Source organism: Caloenas nicobarica, chromosome 1 (genome assembly GCF_036013445.1).
Source record: "Caloenas nicobarica isolate bCalNic1 chromosome 1, bCalNic1.hap1, whole genome shotgun sequence".
Taxonomy (NCBI): Eukaryota; Metazoa; Chordata; class Aves; order Columbiformes; family Columbidae; genus Caloenas; species Caloenas nicobarica.
In genome coordinates this window covers 197,622,705-197,639,914 of record NC_088245.1, presented here as the reverse complement: position 1 = coordinate 197,639,914, position 17,210 = coordinate 197,622,705, and the positions used below count along the sequence as shown (strand labels likewise).

Here is a 17,210-nt window from a genome sequence, read left to right as displayed (position 1 = left end):
TAAGCCTGTGCGTAAAGGGTTGTGGTAGCTTAAGAGGCTGGTGGCAAGCATAAGGCCTTGGAGAAGTGGTATTGATTTTGCATGAGGAAGAAAAGAGGTGGAGGGGATGTATGCATGAAAGAAGGAGAGAGGATGATGGAGATCTGGTGGCTTAAGATGAAACACGAGAACAGGCAAGAAATCTTGCTGCCAGTGAGAAGGAGGAGTTTCTGTTAAATCAACACTTAGGCCTCATGCACCTCTCTTAGAGCTGTCACTGAACTGTATGATGAGTTGCTCTTGGGGCTAGGAAACATTGACCTAATGATTTTAACAAAACAAACAAATCAAATCAGTTTAGAGTAGCACACAGTGAAATGAGGCTTTGAGATTAGGAAATACAACTCTCTTCTGGTTTATATTTACAAAATTCAGTGATTTTGCTCAAAGTGTTGGATTAAAATAGAAATATGTTGGGCTACACTAGCTGCTACTTACTTTAAAGGGAAAAATGCTTCTAAAAGGGATAATGCAAAGTAAGTATGTGAGACCTAGGGTATCTCCCTTCAACAGTCTTTAAAAATAGACCATCTGTCCATAGTTTAAGAAGTCAAAAACATTGTTAATATTTTCTCCCTCCCCCTCAGCATTTTTTTTAATTGGGGGAGCTATAAGAAATCATGAGTTAAATTTGCCTTTGAATAAAATTCCCTTCCAGCCATACCTCTACAAGCAGAGTAATTAATGACTCCAAGCATGTAATATGAGATTAATTTTTGTATATCTAGCAACATTCATCATATTTGGTTTAAGGCTATCAATGTAAATTGTTAATGAGGTGAAAAATCTAAGTGTATCGAATAGGGTGGAAGAAAAGCAGTTGGATTTCTTAAATATTCATTTTGCAGTCAAATTGAGTTTCTGATATTTCTAATCCCTCAACCTCTTCAAAGAAAAATGTTGAGGAAGAGCAAAGTTATGACTGACCTCATCATTACCTTCTTTAAATTTTTAATAGGTGCGACTGATCGCATTAACACTTAGATCAGCATGGAAAAGATCTTGGACATGAGGGGAAAGGAGAAATGTCTTAGTTCTGGTACTGTTTTGTTCAAGATTTTATGGCTGGTCACCAGCTGACAGGTGTGCAAGTCAGCAGTTGGCGCTGCTTGGTTGAGTACCTGCCTTTATTTATGAAAATTATAGGCAAATTGCAGTTTTTTGTACCTCCTTCTTATACCAGGATGCTGATGTTGACCTGCTAAGTTTTATGTGATTCTTGGTGTGGTTGACATTACATTGTCTGCTGAGATGATTTGTCTACTAATCATGGTGCTCTCTCTAACGTGTGTTATTCAGGTCATATCAGTGACTTTGTGATGGCCAGAACTTAATGCCGTGGTGCCCAGAAAAGCACCATAAGACAGACACTGTAAAAGGTCTCTGTTTAAGGGCTTGATCATGCCGTTCAGCTGCAAAATTGGACATTGAGACATGGAATGGCTATTGATAGAGATGTGAAATTCTTATGCCATGAAAGTCCTTATAATAGTTGTACTCTAGTTCATTACCTATAATGGACGTGATGGTAGAATTTCCTAGTGAAATTTGGTAACCTATGTTCTGCAGGTCAGACTAGATCTTTCCTGTGGTTCCTGTAAACTTGACAGCTACAGAAATTACCTTAGGAAAAACAAACAAACAAACAAAAAGCAACAAACCAACACCAGCACCACACAAAACAAAAAGCCCACAACACATTCAGTATGTCATCAGCGAGTGTCTGCATTAATGAACGAGAAATGGGATGAGTATTTACTGAAACTCCGCGGTTCAGAAATCAACTGTCAGCAATTGGAGGATGACAGTGGTCACACAAAATAAAGGAGAGGAATGGATTTAGAGTGCGTCAGTGTCAGATGAAGCTGAGGAGGAGTGAATAGATGGGAGGGCTGGGGAGGTGGTTGGCAGCATCTTCAAAAGCAGCAGCACATTTCGGGGAAGGTTAAGCCTCTGTCAGAGGAACATACAGCAAATCAAAATGGTTTCATTGAAGCCACAGTCACATCCAGCTGAAGCCATTTCAACCCAGAGCAGTGATGTTCAATCCACTTGAGAATCAGCCTCTAAATGATTTCAGTTTTCAGACTGGTGTATAAAGATAAGCTAAAATTGTTCCAAATATGCTGAACAGCAACTCCAGCGGTTCAGAGCTGGGTCAGGTATGGCTGCTTTATGGTCAGCAATGTCTGTAATAGGAACAGGGAAGGGAAGTGCTGTTACAGCCTCAGACACCTGATTCGAGTCCACTGCCACTTGTCCACTAGACCAGCGGTGTCAAACTCATTTTCACCGGGGGCCACATCAGCCCATGGCTGATGTGGCCCCCGGTGAAAATGAGTTTGACACCCCTGCACCTTAGAAAGTACTGGTGACCTCAGAGCAGATGGTTGGTTTGGGTGCTCTTTCCCATCAAATCTTCTGTGTACTTCCCATGCAATAGTAAGAAATATTAAGCATACTCTCTTGCTGGTCTGTTTTCCATTTACTTTTTTTTTTTTTCTTCTTCCAGATTATTGTACTTCAGCTCCAAGACAGACTTGTCTTTTGCTTTTAGTACTAATGCACTGGTATTTCATTGCAAGTAGATTATTCATCCTTTTTCCTGCAATTGTGTTTTAGAAATCTAGTTTTATAGCTGTTTTGATTTACATCAGTGGAATGGCCAGTAAGGGAAATAACACAACACAATATATTTTCATTACCATTTCTATGTGCTGTAGCATTCTGACAGCAAGTAAGAAAGAAGCTACACTGGGCTTTATGGAAGGGACTGCAGTAATTAATCTTCATTAGGATTGCTGCCATGGCCTTGTGAATTAAAATTTATTATGTGGAAAAAGGCTTGTGGCACAATGTGTTTGATTAGCAAAATGCCAATATTTATGGGATAAATTATTCCTAACTTTTCTGAACTGTATTTTATTAGCAGATTCATTCATTATTCCTGTACATGTTTTGGGGAAAGAGCTCGTGTGTGCTATTGCAGCTTGGAAACTTGACTTCTGGCCTGCAGTTCAGCAGCAAGGGCAGATTGTTTCCAGCAGTGCTGGTAAACCCGGGCTCCAAAGCAAGCCCTGATAAATGTGAACTGAAGCAGAGCCTGTCTAGAGATCTCACAGTACCACGTTTAAACAACAGCAACTTGGCTGCGTGGCCACAGATTTCAAATGGCTGGATCTCAAGCACTTAAAATCTAAACCTTACAGCTTGTCAAGACATACCTTGAAGCCCAGAAGTGAGTTAAATACTAACAATCAAAAGCTTTCTATTTTCTCCTGGTATCACCTCAAAACACCCTTTTAAGATGATTTTTAGCAGTTAGAGTTTCTTGGTGTATAGCTGTCAGGGTCATAGTTAGATCCCCTGTTTTCCTGATGCCCTTCATATATGCTGGCATTTATTTAAGTGACAGGATTCACAAACCGGGCTTTAGGGTTTTGAGTAATAAACATTACCTATCAAATGATAGTATCTCCCTTTGTTGTCACAGCTGCGCAAGCGGTGAGCACAGAAATGACTGTGCCTGTTGGTAAGGCGGCTGTGAGCACCTCCTGCTCTGTGCAAACACAGCCCGTCCCAGTAAATCCTTCCATCAGGCAGCTTCAGACCTCGTGGGTTGTTCGAGCGGCTGAAAAGCTAAATTGCACCAGATGGTAAAAGAAGGGAATTGTAATCCAGCTGCACATGCTGCTTTCTAAGTGTTATAAATAGAAGAAGAAAAGGCACTCTGGCTTTGGTTTGGATCTGAATTGTGGGGTTGCTGTGTAACTGCGTTGTTCTGTTAGAAAATAGTTCACTTTAGAATAACTCCATTTTGTTTTGGCTATTTGTGGACACCAGCTGGTAGTGCATCAGTTTGTGTGTTTTTGAGAAATAAGGGGCCATTTATGTCCATGGGAAGTGACCAAGGATAAAAAGATTGGCTCTGCAGGGTGGACTGACAGGCCTTCGGTCAGTGGAGACCCAGGAGAAATTAATTTGACGGCAAGTGCAGAAGTCATCCCCATAGAGCTGCTTTCACACACTCAGCCCTTATACCTGTGCCCCTGAGAATCACACTTGTCACATCTCCTCCCAGGAGCTTTCTGTCCAAACAGCCAAGGAGAAGCACCCAGAGGGAGTACGGGATACCCCTTGGCATCATGATGCCAGACATCTCTCCTGGTGATTTTCCAGCTTCCTTTTAAAATTGCCGCTTTCACCCTTTGTAAAAGCCACACTTCTGACTGCTCCTGCAGAGTAGTGCAGCCCCTCTCCGCACCACCCAGACCACTGCTGGCAAAAATCCATCCTGCGGGAGCAGGGTTGGAGGTTGGACCAACTCATCTTTAAAGGTCTCTTCCAACCCAAACCGTTCTATAGACAAGCGCCGTCTGTCTGCTCTCCGCATCTCAAAATTATGAACATCTTATTCGCATGTTCTACATGATTCTCTGCTTTCCCTCCTGAGTTGACTTTATCAAATACTGTTTTGTTTCTACTTTTTGTGCATCATGAAAACGCAAGCCTTCGGCTCTTCATTGTTTGGTGGCTTTGCTGCTGCTGCTTCCCATGTTTCACATTCCTCCGTATTCACCTCTCCAGCTTACAGCCCAGTAGGGGTCAAATTAGTGTGAAAACACACCTGCTAATGTGCAGATACACCTTTAGTATGCACTACTAATCGAGCACCTTACTAATAATAAGAAACAGCTTGACTCAGCATAATCTTCCCCCAAAGTTTGTGATGAAAAGTAATTGTAATTGTGTTGATGTGCTTTTGTGTGTGGAAAAAATTAGAAATCTCACAGTTCCTTCTGAATGTGCTTTATATTTAAATGTTATGCCTTACAGTCATCTAGGCCTACGGGCCTCTGAAACTCCAAAAGTAAATATCATATTTGGTATTTAAAGTTTGCTATTTCATCACTTGGGAGATTTCTGCATTGTTTTAATCGCTAAGATGATTTGAACTGATGTCCTTAATTAAGTATTAGTCAATTTTGAATGCAAACCGGGCTTCAGAATCCATTCAAATGCTGGAAATAATTGGCTTTTTTGCAAACAAGTTAAAATGCTTTTACTTAATGAGGGTTCAGCCTTAATGCTTTTAAAGTGCACCCCTATACTCTGTCCTGATTAAAACCAACACCATGAAACTCCAGCCCAAACCCACACTGGCCACTTGGAAAGGTGAGAAGTCGTTGTGCTTCAGAGTATTTTCATACACTGTCAGTATAGCTTCAGCATTTATGGAATATCTAAAGCAGTACAGAGACAAATAGAGAGTCCTTTCCCCAGAAAAGGAATGAAATAAACATTGGTAAGAAGCACCGAAAAGCCACCCCCATGCAAATGGCAGCTAAAGCCAGCAAAGCTGCTCTATCCCTTGAAATGTCCCAATTTTTAGCTGTTCATGGAATCATAGAAAGATTTGGGTTGGAAGAGATCATCTAGTCCAGCTCTGCTGCCATGGGCTGGGACATCTCTCAGTAAATCAGGTTGCTTTGCGCTATTTCTTTTGGATAGGCAGGGAAGGAGAACACAAAGGTGGGGTACTTTGTTTGTTTTCGTTGTGGGAATGTCAGGTGTTTCCCACAGGATTTCCCTCCTCTCTCTGTGCTGTAACAAATAGGCAGGAGGTGGCCCCGTTATTCTCTGGAAGGTGGGATGGGCAGGGGAGGGAGGCAGGTGACGGGTCTGCAGTCAAGTGCAAGGCCATCTGATCTTGGGGTGCTCCTTCCTCTCCATGGGAGGGCAGCCAGAAAGCAGCGTGTAGGAGCCAGGAGCAGGAGGAATTGTTGTGCGGCTGGTCCCGCTCAGAGAGCGTTCGGGAACTTCCCGAGAACTGCCCTGCTTTGGGGTTAATGTTTGGGTCAGGCTGCTCTCCGGTGAGAGGTGAAACCAGCGTTTCATGGACTGGTAACTAGTCCTGTTAATGGAAAAACACGGTGGGGAGAAGGTGGTTGGAATTGAGTTCCTGGGCTGTGTTGGTGCAAAAGACAGTATTCCCAGTTAGAACTATCTGGTGTAACTGCTGGTTCTAATCGTTAAATCTGTAAATGGTATTTCTGAATGAGACATTTCGCAAACGGTACATTTACACTTAAACAATTATAAAAATTAAGGCAAGTAAAAAATCTTGCTGAAACTTTTTTTTTTAAAGTAGATTAAATTTTCTAAGTATAAATTTGCCAAAAATTAATTAAAAATCTGAATTTAACCATCCATTTTACAAAAGTCTAAACTCAGTCTTTGAAGTTCCATTTTTATTTTTGTTATATTATTTAAAATACTAACATGAAAAACTGAGAGTGCCATTTCATTTCGGTTAACTTGTTTGGAGAGAATGGTTTGGGGGTTGAGGGTTTACATTCTGCTTTTTTTTGCTATGAATTCTACCCTACAGCATAGGACAACCAGCTCTCTGTAACCTAGTACATCGATATTATATTTTAGAACAGATTTTGTTAGAATAGATTATTTTTATCTTAGATAAAATGATTTATAGCACATTTTCTGTTACGGACAAAAGCCACATGAAGATAAATGGGAACTTGGGCTTTTCTCGTGTTTCTGTCATGTGGCAATGTGGTAAAAGTCAAAGTATTAAAACAGGTACAAGGTGGTTTCGTCCAGATCAAAGGCTGCAAAAGTCATTTCATTCAGGTCTTAAGAAAAGCAGCAGAAGAAATAGGAATTCACCAGGGAAAATAACTGGGTTTGGGTTTTATCTCTTCCTTTCATGGCAAAGAGCTGGTGTAGAGCTTCCAAGGAAAGCTTCTGAAAGAAGGGAAAAGAGCGGCTTGAATGAGATGGACTCAAATCAAAACTATATTAAGTGTAGGATTCGCTAATGAAATGACAGTTCTCATACTTCTATTTTTGTCACATATTTATTTTAGTAAAGATCTTGAATGCATGTCGAGGTCCACTGACACATCACTAAATCAGTTTTGTCAAGTTATCTGTCACTCTACAAGGCAGCAAATATTAGGTAAGACTGATAGCGATATCTTGATATACTGTAATCAATTAAGACAGCAGAACATCCACCACCAGCTCGGCCTGAAAGCAGTTCTGATTTAGACATTCAGAGTTTGTCAGCTTCTATTGCTTCACCCTTCTGAATTGTAATTTTGTTTGCTCTTATCTTGACATAAATTTGCCTTGTTTAAAATGAATTGTTTGATTACATGATGATATTGATTACCACAGTTGTTAAAAAGACTAATTGATTTGGTTTTGCAGTGAATTTGAGGAGAGTGGAAGAAAGAAAAGAAACTATAGCAGCAATAGCGCAGCAGCAGCAGAAATGCCACCAAAAAGAAAGAAGGTGAAATTCAGCCAAGAGGAGGAGCCCTGTTTGCCATTAGATACTGGGCTTTCTCTGGCAGAGGACGAAGAGCTTGTACTACATCTGCTCAACAGTCACAGCTAATTATTTTCCTGCACGTTTTCTTTTCTGGGACATCTCCACAGTTTTGTCAGTAGTCTGCGCAAAATTAATTTGGCATCTGGGCAGCTGGTTACCAGTGGACGTAGATAAATGAGTTCCATGTGCAGCGGGATTGCCTTAGATTGGCTCGTGGATTATAGACAGGATTTAGTTTGATTTATAAGGCTTTCTAAAAGAACTTACCAACCTAAATCCCCAGATGTCATTTTGCAGTAACACGTTCATAATTTAAAATCTCCAAGTTTTGAAGCAATTACCATTTTTTATTTTAATCTTGCTTTAAATAAAAACCAGGTGCTCCTTTCTTGACTGTGTCAGGTGTGTTATTTTAGAAGATAAATGTGTACTAAAATTATTAAAGAAGAAATACTGTTGGCAGCTTAAGTCATATTACTTAAAATACATTTTTTCACATTAAAATATTTTAATAAAAATTTCTGAAGCCTTGGTGTAAACTTTTGGTGTTTCTTTCAGCTTTGTTATGATGGCATTTATTTATCCTCCAGTTATAGTTTCTATTATTATTCTGTCACTGGTGTTAGCCAATTCAGGAAACCACTTTTAGAAGCTAAAATTGAATCTTGCATTTGAATCTCATATGAATGAGAACACAGTGATACCTCAAAAAGGTAGAGAGCATAACGCTGCCAGAAAAATTGGTTAAAAGATTTTGTGGCAGACTTAAAACTGGAAGTGAGCTCCTTTTTATTTATTTTTGTTGTTGTTGTTGTTATGACCAAATGTAATGAAGAAAAATATTTTATTTTAGAGCATATTTCCAAGTTTCATCCTACCAAACCATGGTTGATTGTTGCAGATTTTGTGCATGCTTACCCAGACCTGCTGCACCATGATAAACAGCAACAAGACATAATGCTACACGAGTCCTTTCCCGGGAAGGGAAGCAGCAGGCGTTCTCTCTGAAGCAAACCAAAATATTAATACAATGCCAAATTCTTAGTTAGTTAAGTAGATTTTCTTCTCTTGCTTGCACTCAAATGCCAGCTATGAGCCAAATTCGCTTGACTACCCCCTCAAGAATATTGCCACATTCTTCAGAAAAAAGTGTGGTAAACCCTGGCAGGCAACGTGGAGAATGATGAAAACTGCTGAGAGTTTTACACGTCTCCGAAATGCCATAGGCAAGGGGAAGGCTGCTGTGCGAGAAAACAAAGGAGAGGAGGAAAATCCAGTGTTTTGTTTGCAGAGCCAAGTCTTGTCACAGCAAACGGGCACGTAAAGTGATGATTGTCTGTTTTCAGCAGACTTGTGTCTTTAGCAGCATTTACACGACAAAATACAGAGCAAAACACTGAGTAGGTACCGATGCCTGAGGGCTTTCCCCTCTTGCTCCCCTTCAGCAATCATGAAGTCTCAAAAAGTTGTGTCTCTTTGGTCATCCCATCACCTCTATGACGAACATTTAAGGTAAATACTCCTTTTTTTTTTTTCAGTATCACTTTTTTTTGTTGTTGTTGTTGTTGTTACAGAAGTCTATCAACACCAGTATGAGCCTTTGTTCCTCTCTCCCTGCACCCCATGGTGTCTTTTAGCTGTTACCCAAAACTGAAAATATACTGCAAATTCTTGTCTCCAAATGTTGCTTCTGCTGTTCTGCCAGCAGGCAGGGTATCATAAAAACAATATTATAGGCAGAGCACATCTGCCATCTGCTCCTTCCTGACAATGTGGAACGAGAAGAAATGACCGAGTTTCACCAACAGCTAAACATGAAAGATGGGACCTGCTTGGCAGCTGATGCGCAGCAGCGTATAATCTGCAGTGCCACAGTTGGCCTGGGAAATACCGTGGTCTGGGAATAGTGTTACTGCTGCATCTGCTAATGAAGAAGGATCCGCTGCGATGCTGTTGTGACTGTGCTGAGGCTCCACCATGTGAACGGCTGCGGTGAATGCGATGAGCGGTGTCAACAAATGCCTCCGCGCTGGCGTGGCAGAGGGGCTGCTCCTGCGGTCACGGAGGGAGGTGGTGAACGTGGGGTAAGGAGCCCCAAAGCTGTTCAAATATGAGCTGGATGTAGGTGGAAATACATCCAGTGGAGCATACATCTTATTCTGAGGTATTTAAAGATTCGTGTACTTCGTGGTGATCACTTGTCTTGTGCATCACTTGATGTCTCTCAACTCAAATCTTTGCTCTGAGAATGCTGAATGTAGTTTGTTGGGGCAAGTAAGTAAAAACCCCAAAGACTGGCTGTTTCTTACTGGGATATTTTCACTTGTATGCTGGGGTGTGAGAGAAGTACAGGGTGTTTCAAAAAGGTGGACCCAATTTGAAATCACTACTGCTTTGAATTTGGGTCCATCTTTTTGAAACACTGTATTCTTACTCAGTGAGCAGCAAGACTAAAAAGTTGAATTATATATATTGGAAGGATTGTGCTGCATTTCTGTTCTCGTGCTATTTTCATTGGCTGCGTAAAATAATTCTTCAAGTGGTCTTTTGTATTTTGGGATAATGGAGTTTCTAATGCAGTTTTGTTGTCTGATATAGTGCTATTGTTTCTCAAATCCTTACGAAGTTTGTCCGTCTGCTTCAGATGTGGCTGTCCTTGAGGGGACAGTGTGTACCTGGAGCGTGACTCCCAGAAAATTGGAGACTTGTGAGAAAGTAGAGGGAAGGGGCTTAAGGCAAATGCTTCATGCGATGAGTGTATCCAAGAGCTGGGAACTGCTCTGTGTGCCAGAGAGAACAGACAGCTGTAGATTTGGTTGAAGAGGCTCCTCACCAGCCCTGCTTCTAGGCTGTTCTTCTGGAGTAAGAAAAAAAAAAGTGAAAAGCACACAAACCAAATATCTATCTCAAAAATACAAGGATTGACTTGACTGAAGGATGTTTCCAGGGAGCTCCTTTGCATTTCACACCCGTGGACCTCTCAACCTGCTGTCAAAAGACCTGGCGTGTGTGTCCAGGGCTGACGGGCAGCTGGAGTGCGGCCAGCTGGGGACACCACCCAGCATCTCCCTATCTCCTGGTCCCAGGTACGGCAGGTGCTGCAGTAGCATCAGAACAAATCCCAAGCTTTTGCAAGCTTGTGCTTCACATGTGTCGTAATGCCAGCTTTACACAGGAGAAATGGAAGTGTGGAATTCATGTGGCCTGCCTGTAATCGAAGACTTCATTGATGACTTCATGCAGGTGGATCCACAACTAAATCACTTGCGATTTAGCAAGAGCAGCTTCCAAGTTGGCGTCTGAACCTCCTGTGCGGGACCCCAGCTTGCTGGTGCCGTGGTGTCTGGTGCTGGGACCACCCTGGGGTGGGCTTCAGGCTTCTGCTCGCCCCTGTGGGCTGCAGCCCTCCATGGGGGGGCACGGAAAGTCCCCTCTGGGGCCTCCTTTAGGAGGGGTAGCAAGGTCTGAGTATGGTGGTGAGTATTTTCCAATCTTGTTTTAAATCATGGATTTTCATATTAGTTTGCGCTTGCACTTTCTGTTAATAGTGGTTGATTTCTTTCTGCTGCTGGAATGGCCCCATCGTGTTGATTTATAGCTGGGTAGAGCGTTAAGACTAAATCTGGACATTTATCTAATTCTGAAGATAAACATTAGGCATTTATATAATGGTATAGTTCAGTGGGCTTTTATTCAGAGTCAAATCTTCTCCTTGTTGCACACAAAATAATATAGACATTTGTTTAGTGGACAGGTTATTACAATTTGCTTGAAGTCTCTTTTGGATGGAAACTGGAAGTCAGGTAAAAGTCATGAGGGCATTGAAGAGTTTGGGGTTTTTAGATTAATTAAATAGACTGACACAAAATGTGCTAGGTACTGAATGTGTCCAGCTTGCAGTATTTTCATGAGGCGTATAAAATGTGTCATTGTGAAGATACTGTTCTGCCTCAGCTTCACACGAATTTCTGTTAGGTGTTCACTTTGTAAAGACTTTATTGATGCAGCACATTAAATTGTGTGAATAGCATAAGAAATTTAGGCTGTAACATAAGTGGTTGCAAAGTAATATTTAACATTTTAAATGGGTATTTATTATGTGAATAGAAATAAAAAAGAATTCTTATTCCTCCTGCAACTGACTGAGTCCAGCTACAGCACTGACTGGTGTGTCCTGCTGTCTGGGCAGACTCGTAAAGGGAGAGAAACGCCTGAAGCAAAACATTAAAACCAGAGAGCTGTGGTAGAGAACATTCAATTCAGACTATAAAAAATAGCACAAGATCTGAAGATACTGAAGTGACCCCGTGGGTTCCTGTAATCCTGGATACATATGATAAAACTGATACAAAACACAAGAAGAAAATGTCTCTTAGTAGAGGTTACAAATGGATATTTTTCCTTATCGTGCCGCTCTCTAGTTTGACCTGATTAATGCTTATTTCCTACGAGAGATTGAGTATGCCCTGTGGCAGGGATGCGGAGCTGTGGCAGGGATGCGGAGCTGTGGCAGGGATGCGGAGCTGTGGCAGGGATGCCGAGCTGTGGCAGGGATGCTGAGCTATCTCAGGGATGCCGAGCTGTGGCAGGGATGCTGAGCTGTCTCAGGGATGCTGAGCTGTCTCAGGGATGCCGAGCTGTGGCAGGGATGCCGAGCTGTGGCAGGGATGCCGAGCTGTGGCAGGGATGCGGAGCTGTGGCAGGGATGCCGAGCTGTGGCAGGGATGCCGAGCTGTGGCAGGGATGCGGAGCTGTGGCAGGGATGCGGAGCTGTGGCAGGGATGCCGAGCTGTGGCAGGGATGCCGAGCTGTCTCAGGGATGCCGAGCTGTGGCAGGGATGCGGAGCTGTGGCAGGGATGCCGAGCTGTGGCAGGGATGCCGAGCTGTGGCAGGGATGCCGAGCTGTGGCAGGGATGCCGAGCTGTGGCAGGGATGCTGAGCTGTGGCAGGGATGCCGAGCTATCTCAGGGATGCCGAGCTGTCTCAGGGATGCTGAGCTGCATCAGGGATGCTGAGCTGTGGCAGGTGCTCCTGCTGCAGGAATGGCCACTGTGTTTCAGGATGTTGCTGCTTTTATGCTGGATGTCACAGCCCCAGCCGTAACCTTCCTCTGACTAATAAACTGAAGCTTAAATTAAGCTGGTTGGTTCTGTGCTGAAACAGATGAATCCTCACGCCGTCCATTTTGCTAACTGGGCTAAGGGCTGGTAACAGGCAGCTGAAGGACGGTAACAATTTCTTGTGCAGCAGCTGCTTTTGCTATTACATTGATAGGGACCTTGAGCAAAGCGTAGCCAAACCTTTCACCCAGCGTGCTTCAAGCTAGAAGATCCAGAACGCACCTTAACTCTGGGAGAAATACAATTTCCAATCAATAGTTTTAGTAAGAAAAGACTGTTACCTTCACTTTTGCACCATATTTCATTAGATTTCTTTGTTTTATTGCTCTCTTCTCTGGTGTTTGCAGTTCTTCTGAATTTAGTCTCGTCCTTTCAGATTAATATTTTATTCTCAGAAGGATCGGCAAGTTTTATCTTTAGAAGGTGGAACTAGATGCCAGAAAATTGCATTGCCTTCATCTTTGTAAATCATAAAAATTGCTCTCAAGGCTTTAGTCTATGCCATGTGAACCCTTTTATAATGAAGTACTCACCAAACTTCAAAGGCAAATGAGTCAGTCAAGAATATCAGTGAATTAGAAAGCCTAATGCAGAAGACGATTCTTTTCAGGCCTGTTAGGAGGTATTGCTATGATTAAATCAGTAGAGAGAAGTTGATCTGTTCCAAGAATGCCTTGGTTATTGCCTGGTTTTGTCCATGTCTGGCCAGAAGCCATTTTTTGCAAAGAAAACTATTAATCAGATTCAGTCATGTAAAAATGATTGCTTAAATTACACTGGGCTATCAGCTAGTGGATTTAGCCAGGAGTGGAATCTCTTGGGTAGATGCTATCTGTAAGTTTTGCACATCATCTGAGATGTGTTTTGTCTATAAAATATAGATAAGTTTAATTAAACTAAATGGGTTTTGTTGAGCAGTTTTTAAAATCCTTTTGTGTTGAGAAGTAGCCATGCTGAGATTTCAGCTGCATTAAGAGGAAACTAATGAGCATTGTTCTCCTAATCACGTATGGGATCCTGGAGGAAGATAATGTTCCTGGCCTCTCCAGGGCTACAGAAGTCCTCTCTGTCATGCACAGCTTGTCCCTCTGATGCCAAACCTAAGCTGTTAGGAAAAGCCGTGTGTAAGTACAGGCTGTAAATTGAACTTGCTGTTACCAGTGTTGATGTGCTTGACTTTATCACACTTAACATGAAATGGAATTTGGCCCATTTTTTTTCCAAGTCCATCATATATACATTGTACTGCACTTCATAAGGAAGTGAAATGGTTCCTCAGATCTGTGTGTTTAATGGCCACACTCATGTGATCCTTCCCACCAACTGCATTTGATTACACTGAAATACAACTTGGTTTTATTCCAGGAGCTCAGTGAAAGCTAATGAATATAGCTTAGGAACTAATTTAAGCTTGCTAGTTACCATAAAGGTCTTACAAATTGCATCTCAGCAGTTTACCGGTTTTTTATGCCACTGCCTCAAGTACAATTTTTATTTATTTGGAGGTGTTAACAGACCTTGGTGGAAAAGGCTGGCATTTTTTTTTGTTTTTCATAGAACTTTGTGTTCCCTTCTTAAAGCAGATACTAATGTGAATCATTTCCCCCAGCAATGAGGTGAGTCTACTCCAGTACACTCAGTTGCTCTCAGAAACTTGCTGATGTGCTTCAAATTGATGCTCTTACTTGTCAATAAAAGGGCTGCTCATGGGTGGGCAAATGTGCCTGGTGCTGGGTCTGAGCCGGTGCAAGATCTGCCCTGGCTTCCAGCCCTGGGCAGACTGACGCAGCGGCTGAAGCCTCACAGTTACCCTACTCGTAGGCAGCTTCTTTCATGGGTAACAGCAGAGATGGTAAAAAGCCTCTTAAACCCTCCTTGGAGCCCTCTCTGACTAAGGTGATGGGAGTTATGGAGCTTAAGTTATAGGACAAGCATGGCCATCGGGTTGGGTGTCAGGCTGTGCTGATGTGCACACCCAGCGCAATAAGTGTTCTGTTCCTCGGGTGCTCTGGAGCCATGAGGTGATGCAGTGGCTGGAGCCCATGGGCTGGCTTGAAATGAGATGACTGACTGAACCTTCACGATTCACTATTTGACTCTAGGTGGGAATTTTGGACAGTGCTAGGAATTTTCCCCAAGGCAACTTCCTGCTGTGTCCAGTCCACTTTGTGTGCCCGTATTAACATCCTGGGTGAAGTGTCCCAGAAACCTGCCTAGGCCATTGTGTGCAGTTAAGACATTTGTAAATAGTTGATAGGAACTGTTCCTGGAAAAAATTGTAACATAGGACAGTCTTTTGTACATAGTTAAGATATTTAAAGGGTATTTTTTATGTAGTTAAAGCACATCAATATCAGTAAATTATGCATGTGGAAGGATGATCACAGAACCAAGACCAACTGGATGCCAAGAACTGAGCAAAACAGTGCTTCGAGGAATCTCTGCTGATCCAGCTGAAGATCCAGCTCTTGTTGCCTTCAGAAAGCAGATGATCATCCAGTTGGGAGATTTGATTCCCCATGTGAGTGTTAGCCTGTGCCAGTTTCCCAATAATTTAGGTTTCTTTTTTCCTTTTAACAAACACTCAGGGTGTCTGTGCCACCCTATACCTGATTGGTTTTGGCCGAAATGGTGATTAGTGGGTGCACAGAAAGTAGAGGAATGCTGTGAATTCAGTAAGTGACGTGGTGCCATCCCACACAATGTAGCACACTCAAATGACTGCAAGACATCTTGCCGAAGGATCCTGTTCCCTGAAGGGAAATCAGATGTCCTGCTCAGAATTCCCAGGTCATGGTGAATGGTGCAATTCCTACATGGACGCTGCTAAACCTGCCCTGGGTGGTCCTGACCTACGGGGATGGTTGTGCGGAGACTTGGGACGCGGTTAAGAAACATATTAGTAAATTAGCAGTGAGGTTACGGTGAGCAGCAACATCCCATTTCAGTCTAACACTGTCTGAAATGAACAGAGTGGTGCACATGAGCCCCTTTCTTCCTCCAAGAGATAAAGAATGATATTTGCCTTTATCTGACTATTTTTAGAGTTTTCCTCTGTAAATCTCTCCATCTTACATCAGGAAAATAAGAACATCCAGCGGCCTTATAGGGAGCTATCAAGCTCATCTTTGTCAGCCTCTTGCCAAACCCTTCCCCTGTCAGAGGGGAGGATGTCCCCAGCAGAAGCGCAGGGCTCTGGCTGATGTCCCTTGGCAAACCTGCGTGCTGCGATGTAAGGCGGTGACGAGGTGACACGAGGCTGTCAGCTGTCAGGGGCTGGGCTGGGAGCTTGCTTTCAAGCCTCCATCCTCACTGCCTTTTTTTTTCTTTTAACTCCAGAAATTAATTTTGCTAATCCTACACCTAGCAGAAAGCCAGTGGAGGGAATTGCGAGGGATCAGCATGCGGAGGAAACTCGGTGCGCAGGGGAAATGCTCCACCGCTGCCTTCCCTCAGGCTGTGCTCCTGTCCAGCATCTGCTCTGTGGCTGCAGGAGTACACGGTCCTTGACCCTCGCAGCTGTTCAAACAGTCATCTTTATAAAGATGAGTTCTCTAGCATAAGGAATATAGTGCACTGGGTAGGATGAAAAGCTTGCATTTCTTAAATATATGTAAAAATGTGCTAATCTAGTTCCTTGTCTAGTGGCTAATTGAGCCCATTCATTCTTTCTGCTGCTTCTTGTGGATGCTGATACATTTTTTGCAAACTGTTTTGCTTCTTCAGCACCTAATTTCTGCATAAACAATACCAAGCTGTTAGTGATGCAGAACCGCGTGGCTAAAAGAACATCTCTCCTCTAGAAACTTGCTAAGTAAGATGAAGAAAGGGTAAACCTCTTCATTAAGCTCCTTTTTTTTTTTTTCTTTTTCTTGCTTCCCTCCCCCCCACAATTTACCCTGCTAAGTATCTAAGGTTCTCGTCAAGCAAAGGACGGGAGTGCAGGACTTGGCCCCCTTCAGCCTGCTGCAAACCCCCCTGCCCGGGGCTGAGCAGCTGCCACCGTCCCACCCAGAGGCACCCGGACAGTAGCACTGCTCAGCTAAGTGTGGGGTCTGCGTAGAAATGGCCAACACAGAAGAAAAACAAGCACTTGGAGACCCTTGGCAGGATGAGGAATAAGAAAACACCAAGGAGAGAGAAGTTGGAAGGGGTAAGACATTGAGGTGGGAGGTAGGCATCGTCTTCTCCTGCCCACTGAACTCTGGCCGGGCCCCTCAGGGATGGCTTGGGTGGGTTTGGCTGCAGGGAGATGTCCCGCTCTGGAGCGGCTGGTTCTGTCCTGTGGGTGCAGCCATGGGGGCAGGTATGTGTAGTTGTCCCCCAGGGCTGCCACGGTGGCCAGTGCCAACACAGTCATTTGGTCTGTTCCGAAATTTGATCGTGTCCTCTTTGGTTATCGCAAGTCTGATTGGCCAACTATGCCATTTTGCAAGACTATGTGCTTAATATAAGCTCTTTCATTGCATTAGCTACTCAGAATTATTTTGAATGTTCAGAATATGACTTTCTCTGTGATAATATAAGGTCTTAGACATTTAACAACAATTCACACTCACATTTCTGGTGGGTAATATTCAATATCTCACCTAAATATTCTCCTCTATATTGTAAATATTCATCATTTTCCCCATCTACTCCTGACTGCCTGCACAGACACTGAAATTTTCTTTCTGTCAGTCAAGTCATAAAG

General features: G+C 42.9%; 1 protein-coding gene across 1 annotated transcript in view; it reads left to right on the top strand.

The window, feature by feature from the left end:
• Nucleotides 1-7,784, top strand: part of DDX10 (DEAD-box helicase 10) — a 181,244-nt gene extending 173,460 nt beyond the window's left edge. The window contains exon 18 of the mRNA XM_065642296.1: nt 7,273-7,784. Within this exon, the coding sequence (XP_065498368.1) occupies nt 7,273-7,462 (190 nt within the window). The 3' untranslated portion in view covers nt 7,463-7,784. The remainder of the gene's footprint in view (nt 1-7,272) is intronic.
• Nucleotides 7,785-17,210: the final 9,426 nt, after the last annotated feature.